The sequence below is a fragment of the Episyrphus balteatus genome, chromosome 3 (assembly GCF_945859705.1).
Source record: "Episyrphus balteatus chromosome 3, idEpiBalt1.1, whole genome shotgun sequence".
In the NCBI taxonomy this organism is placed as follows: Eukaryota; Metazoa; Arthropoda; class Insecta; order Diptera; family Syrphidae; genus Episyrphus; species Episyrphus balteatus.
In genome coordinates this window covers 32,653,789-32,660,838 of record NC_079136.1, presented here as the reverse complement: position 1 = coordinate 32,660,838, position 7,050 = coordinate 32,653,789, and the positions used below count along the sequence as shown (strand labels likewise).

General features: G+C 30.7%; 2 protein-coding genes across 2 annotated transcripts; one reads left to right on the top strand and one right to left on the bottom strand.

Moving 5' to 3' along the window:
- Window positions 1-2,922: 2,922 nt before the first annotated feature.
- LOC129916133 (outer dense fiber protein 3-like protein 2) lies at window positions 2,923-3,956 on the bottom strand. Its single transcript, XM_055995926.1, has 4 exons — window positions 3,823-3,956; window positions 3,533-3,751; window positions 3,287-3,473; window positions 2,923-3,217 (listed from the first exon to the last, which is right to left on the bottom strand). The coding sequence occupies exons 1-4, from the start codon at window positions 3,839-3,841 to the stop codon at window positions 2,956-2,958; spliced, it is 687 nt and encodes a 228-aa protein (XP_055851901.1). The 5' UTR covers window positions 3,842-3,956; the 3' UTR covers window positions 2,923-2,955.
- Window positions 3,957-6,083: 2,127 nt separating this feature from the next.
- On the top strand, window positions 6,084-7,050 carry LOC129914913 (outer dense fiber protein 3-like protein 2). Its single transcript, XM_055994363.1, has 4 exons — window positions 6,084-6,174; window positions 6,238-6,456; window positions 6,527-6,716; window positions 6,783-7,050. Exons 1-4 carry the CDS (start codon window positions 6,156-6,158, stop codon window positions 7,048-7,050), a joined length of 696 nt encoding a protein of 231 aa, XP_055850338.1. The 5' UTR covers window positions 6,084-6,155.

The window sequence follows — 7,050 nt, the reverse complement described above, 5'->3', positions numbered from 1 at the left end:
ATAGAGGGCGTTGGGTAAATCAGCTGTTTAGTGATGGGAGTTTTTTTGCATATTGAAGTATTAAAATATGTTGCATATAATTAGGCGTTTGACATAAAATGAAAACCTCAAATGCATGCGGATGTTTTTGTGATTATGCGAACCGAAGGGATTTTCAGTTTTTTTTATTCATTTTTACTATTCTTGTTTTCTGAAAAGTAAAAAAAAATATACCAACGGATCAATCTGCAATAAAAATAGACGCCGATAACACTGCCCAACACACAAAAATTTTTCAGACCGTTGTTTATCAATTCTTACTAAATTTAGGGTGCTGATTCCAAAAATAACATTAGTTTTTTTCTAGCAACTCTAGTTTTTAAATTCATACATGAAAAGGCATAGAAATTCATACAATTTTTTTTTTATTTAAAGCCTGGTACGCTGCTCGCGCTAAATTTTAGCCAAGATGAAATTCCTATACAAGTTATCGATAATTTGTATGGGATCCATTTTAGCTCAGCTAAAATTTTTCGATAATTTGTATTTGAGCTAAAATTTAGCGCGAACAGCGTAAAGCCTGGTACGCTGTTCGCGCTAAATTTTAGCTGAGATAAAATTCCCATACAAGTTATCGATAACTTGTATGGGATCCATTTTATCTCGGCTAAAAATTTTCGATAATTTGTATGGGAGCTAAAATTTAGCGCGAGCAGCGTACCAGGTTTAAGCCTGGTACGCTGCTCGCGCTAAATTTTAGCTGAGATAAAATTCCCATACAAGTTATCGATAACTTGTATGGGATCCATTTTATCTCGGCTAAAAATTTTCGATAGTTTGTATGGGAGCTAAAATTTAGCGCGAGCAGCGTACCAGGCTTTAAGGGGGGAAATCCCTCTGGAAATTTTTATTTTTGCATTTATTTTTTTTTTGCCTAATAAATTCGTTTTTTTTTGTATCTAATTTTTGTTTTACACTTTTTTTTACTAAATTTAGGTATAAATATATTTTATTGGAAAAAAAAATTCTTTTTTGATTATAAATAATTTTCTGGACCTGGGCATTGCACGAGGAAAACTCTAGGCGTCAACTTTAAAGAGCTGTAGAGCCGCCATTTTGTTTTTTTTTTTGTACTTCAAAAAAATTGTATCAATACTTCATAATGTCAATAATATCACCTACTTTTCCAAATTTCAATAAATGCTTTCAGTTTTCCAAAAAAAAAAATAATGAAAAAGCTGTCGTCCAGAGGGAATTACCCCCCTTAAAAAAATTTTGTATTTTTATTTTACTAACTGAACCGAAATAGATTACATTCGAAACAAATTTTTCCAACAAAATTTAAAGAACGCTGGAATAATAAAATCTAAAAAAGAGGTTGTCTGTAAAGCCGGTTTACGGACGATGATTTTACGTGATAACGTCGTAAGAAAACAGGTTGTGTGCTTTTAAAATGAGTCAATTGAAGCGTTTATTTATTTCAAACAATCATAATTTACAAGAAAAAGCTAAAAAAAAATTACCTCTTTTTTCTTTTCTCATTACATTAAATTTTTTTATTTTAAAAGCTTACAAAAAGAAAATTATACCATAAAAAAGCCAAATATTTCTTCTTAATAATAAAAGCATTTTTAAATTTTTACAATGCGCAAAAAGTATTAAAATAATTTATTAAAAACAATCATTTCTTATGAAAAAATTGAAAAAATCATTTATATCACCCAAAAATTCATTTTTTTGATATAACAACCTATAATAAATTTTATACCACCTGAAAGCTTATTGCTTCAGCTCAAAATATATATACACTTAGGAGCAAAAAATCGGAATCAAATAAATTATTTTTATTAAAAACCAAAAATGCAATGGATAAAATAATGTTTCTTCAAGTTTCATGGTTTCATCTAAAAGCTTGAATTTTTTACTTTTGAATTGTTGGTAAAACATAAAAATGCGTACAATAGTATCATCGCTATCTGTCAATCAATTGCACTTAATTTTTTTCTAAATGTTGAATTTTCTTGATACTCTCTACTTCAATTTCAGTTTTTTTTTCATTACGTTACTATTGACGTTATCTGTCAATAAATTGCACTTCATTTTTTTTAAATGGTAAATTTTTCAGATACTCTCTGTTTCAATTTCAGTTTATTTTTCCTTACATGCTTCATTTATGTTAATTGGATCTTTATAAAGTGAACGGTTTTTTTAGTTCCTAGCATTGATTTAAAGCTTTTGTTTTAAGCTTTTTAATGGTGCAATTAACATTCATGTGTGTCAATTGCATCCTCACCAATTATCGTTTTTACAGAACTCATTTTTTGATTCCATTTTTTTGCTCCTAAGTGTATATCGATTATATCTATTAGGCATCTCCAAAAAGAGCTAGAACTCGATCAATTTTCATCAAAAAAAGCAAAAAAACGTATAATTTTATGTTCTCATGCTATTGAATCAAAGTACATTTTTTCTGAAAATTGATTAAGTGAGGGTAACCACCTGGGAATAATCATGTTTAAGTTTTTGAAAACCATTTATAACTTGGTTTTGAAATTTTTTAGAATTTTTTTTCAATACCATTGTCAGTCTTGTAATAAATGTATCTATCGATTAAAAAAAAACAACTTTTTATATTTTCGCGTTTAGAAAACAGCCATTTTTTTGCAATTTTGTTTTACCCCTATTTACCCTATTAAAAGATGAAATTTTTCAAAATTATAGAAATGTATTCAATTTTAAGTTATTATCTTTCAAATAAACTAAAGAAGATTTTTGTATCTCAAATAGTTTATTTTTAATTTTGAATTGAAATTTTTGCCGCACTGCGAAAGTGTGAGAGTGGAACGGGAGAAAATGGCGTCATTTTTTTGTGGTGGCTGCCATAGTTCATCAATTTATAAGACGTTATCACGTCAAAAAAATCAATAAAAGCAAAAACAACTCTTTTGTCATAAAAAATGAGATCCTTTATTAATTTCAGTTATCACACTCTATAATCATTGGCGGGGCATATTCTGAATGTCTAAGCCCAAAAGTGTATGCAGCACCTTTTTTACCCGGTTTATGTTCAACCAAGTTGTAGGTATTAGACCCAGGTGAAATATTCTTAAATTGGAAATTATTTCGAGGAGTCATAGAATAGACTGGACTTCGTTTCAATTTAGTATCTAAATCTGTTCGACCGTAGGCTGCTGGACCCGGGGAACGAATTTTCGAATCGATGATATTCAAAAGACCCCTTAAAATATGCAAATAAAAATATAGATAATTTTAAAATGAAATAACATAATTGTATCCATCAGCTTACATAGTATAGGCAGGAACACTAGGTTTTGTCGATTGTATTCCAAACATATAAACATTCGGTCCAGGAGCAATATTTTTAAAACGATAATTATTTTTCCATACCATTGTATATGCTGGGGCGTTGATACCTTTAAAATGGGGTTTCTTATGAACGTCATGATCAGCAGGACCGGGACCTTTACTTTTTTCTATTAGAATGTTTATAATACTTTGGGTTAAAATATTTCTTAAAACAAAAAAATACTACCTGGAATTGGAGTAAGTGCCCCCATAGTGTATTGATGAGCCCTATTGTAACCATAACGTGTTATACCTTCGACTTGATATGCTCCTGGACCTGGGCTAACTCTTTTATCAATAATATTAGTTTGCCCTCTAAATGAATATTGTGGAAGACGTTTTTTCCGAACATCATGTTCGGTGTAACCAATTGCTGGTGGTAAACCATAAGCTCCAGGTCCAGGTCCTAGAAATATTGAAAAATTTAATATCAAAATCAAATTTTTGAATGCATTAATATAGTTTTGTTTGTACTACCTAAAGGCTTTTTACTCATTTTATCGACTCTTTAAGGTTTTTTTTTTTTTTTGTTAAACTTGAATTTAAGAAAAATTTTGATCTTGTTTGCCGAAAATCTCGAAACTGAATAAATAATTTTGATTAATATTTCATATAAGAACTTGTTTTTTTTTTTGTAATTGAATATTTTGATAAACAAAGTTTAAATTGTAAGGTAAGATTACGTAAAAGTTAAGCTAGATTAGATTAGGTTAGCTGCTTTAGGTAAGACTAAACAAATCTTCCTGATTCGCAAAAATGTCCTTCTTGAACATGATAAAGTAATTATTCAGTCGAACAAGCTATAATTCAGGTAATTAATGCCGACTTTTCACTAGACGATTTTTGCCGTGCGGCGAAGCTTTTCGACTCGTGTCAACGTAAGCCACAGGTGACTAAAGTGACAATCCTCATACACTCAGAAAACAAAAAAATAGTTATTCTGTAACTATTGGCATAGTCACTTTATAGAAATCATTGAAATTTTGCGAAGAACTATACTATAGAAAAAAGTAACAAAATAGTTAAAATTGACTATTCCGCAGTAATAACGTTACTATTAAAATAGTCATTTATCCAATTCGTATAAGTATTAGAGATCAGAAATAAATCTCAACCTTTTGAAAGGGTCCTTAATAACTCTTATTTGTCGCCATTTTCAATAAAGGTCGAAAAATCCCCGAATCTTTGAACGCTCCTGGAAACTCCGCTTCAGAGAAATGTTCGCAAGTGATGCCTAATGATAGCTTGTGTCATGGGCCTACGCTTTGCACATTGTCAGATTTAAAAAAAAAATCATCTTCCATGTTAAATCGCCATATCATGCCTATTTTTCAGAATCGGGCTTAACTTTTTTTTTACCTTTAAGTTCTCCCGGTTTGAGAACGCGTTCACCTACAGGGATGGGAGTTGTACCCAAATGTAGGTTAGAGTCCCCGCTACCTTTCGAGATTGAAATGTTCAGGCTTAGGGAAAATGACAGAGCATCCGTCCTAATATTCAAAATGCATATTTATGTTAATTTAGCCTACTCATAATAATTGGAAAACTCGCCGATTTTAGCATGAACAGTAAAGATTATATTCGATATGTGTATGATGAGGTGAATACAATATTAAATGACTTTTGTAAAATCCTAAATAAATAATGTAAAGCATTTCGGCCAAAACAATATTACCTTTTGAAATTTCCAAAATTTCTATACCCTTAAACTAGCATAATTATATTTAACCCCAAAAATAGTTTTTTTTTTAATCAGACATTATCCTAAACATGTGTCGGTCGGAGTTTGGTGCAAATTGCGTTGAACTTTAATTTATTGTAAGAAAATTAAAGTAATAAAATGTATATAAAATTTGAAAACAAAATTATTTTCAAATGCAATTTTTTTTTTAAACTTTGTGATTGGTTTGCCTGAGGTTAGGGAGACTTTCAATTAAAAAGTTACCACCTTTAATAAAAAAGATTTTCATAGTATCTTTTAAAATAATTTTGGGCTAGCGAAAAATTTAAGTACAGTTTAGTTTTTAGAAAAAGATGGTCTTAACCCTCTGTAGGCACACCTCTTTTTTGCGAACTTGGATTATACTTTTTCATGACGCTAGAACTTTTTTCGGTCTCACTATTTTATAAAGAATCATGTTTGAAATTGATGTAAAATTTTCCGAGGAATTCGAATATTGTATTTAAAATTCCAAAAAATTGCATTTTCACCCTTAGACACTTTTTTAAGTTAAGTTTTTTTTTAACCACAGGGCTAATAAAACTTAATTCTGAACTTATTGAATACCTAACTTTTTTTGTTTGGTAATTAGAAACCTCCGGAACTGTTCGGTTCTAAATCTGAAACGACCAAAAAATATTTGTAAATCAACTACTAGCACATTTTCAAGTCTATACTTTTGTAAAAAAATTTCGGCGTGAACACCAGCGCCACCCCTCCCCCCACGCACACCAAGAATTGAACATTATTTTTGTATAGCAACTTTGATTGAAATAAATAATTTTTAATCCAAAAAAGTACTCATACGCCACAGTGCCCGTTATCTTTTTACCATGTTTAGCCAATATACTTGCATAAATGCATGAATAAATTAATAGTGATCAAAGAGTTATATTAATGATTGTGCGTCTAAAATTCCAACCATAACACTACTCTAAAAAAAAAATATTTTTTTGTTTTTTTTTTTTTTGTGAGCTAGAAAAAAATACAAAATCATGATTATGCTTCAAATCTTCAATATGACAATTTCAAATTAAAATTTAGTTCAAAATTTAGTTCAAAATCAAGAATCAAAATTAAAAAAAAAAAAATGAATACAAAATCGAGGGGTAAACCAAAGATTATAGTGCCTATTTCCTCATATATTCTATTTATATCATTAATCCTATCAGGCCCTGGCCCCGGTGCTTATTTACTTCCACCAAATGTTGGATTTACTAATCATGATGTTCGCAAGCAACGCAAACCCCAATATTCATTTGGTCAACGGCTGGGATCATCTAATAGAACAATCGGTCCCGGTCCTGGCGGTTATCGTATTGAAAAGATAACAAGATACGGAAATGACGGAACTCCTCGATATACAATGCGACCACAAACTTTTATAAAAGGTTTTGTGAAACTTTTTCAAAACTGGCGATTTTCAATCTTTTTGAAGTAAAAAAATTTGTAATTTTTCAGAGGAATATAAAAGCCCTGGTCCATGTTCGAATGATGTTCATAAGAAACCATTCTTTAAGGGTAGAAGAGCTCCAGCGTTTAGCTTGCAATCAAAGCATTATGCTATTTACGAGAAGATTGTATCACCAGCCTCGAATACCTACAATGTTCATGTTCAAGTAATCAAACCAAGACCTCCTGAATATACCATGTGAGCTAATTTTTTCAACAGTATCTAACGAAAAAAGGGAGAAAACTTATTTTTCTATGTTTTTAGGGCAGAAGTGTTAACAAGAAAACCAACAATACGTTCTCCGGGTCCTGCAATATACGGCCGAACAGATTTGAATGTGAAGCTAAAAAAAAGTCCCGCTTTTTCTATAACAGGACGGAATATATACTCATTCAAGCCATGTGGCATAGCATCAACACGTTACGATATATCATACTATAGACCCGGTCGAAATTCAATATCATACTCTTTTGGAACCAAACACTCTGATTATGCTCCACCCATGATTTTGCCTTGCGATAATCTGCATTAG

Bases quoted from the DNA above. Each gene is read 5' to 3' on its own strand.
- LOC129916133 (XM_055995926.1), bottom strand. The intron at 3,474-3,532 runs GTAGTATTTTTT...ACATTCTAATAG, and splicing joins GGCACTTACTCCAATTCCAG to AAAAAAGTAAAGGTCCCGGT. The intron at 3,218-3,286 runs GTAAGCTGATGG...GCATATTTTAAG, and splicing joins AGTGTTCCTGCCTATACTAT to GGGTCTTTTGAATATCATCG.
- LOC129914913 (XM_055994363.1), top strand. The intron at 6,457-6,526 runs GTTTTGTGAAAC...GTAATTTTTCAG, and splicing joins ACCACAAACTTTTATAAAAG to AGGAATATAAAAGCCCTGGT. The intron at 6,717-6,782 runs GTGAGCTAATTT...CTATGTTTTTAG, and splicing joins AGACCTCCTGAATATACCAT to GGCAGAAGTGTTAACAAGAA.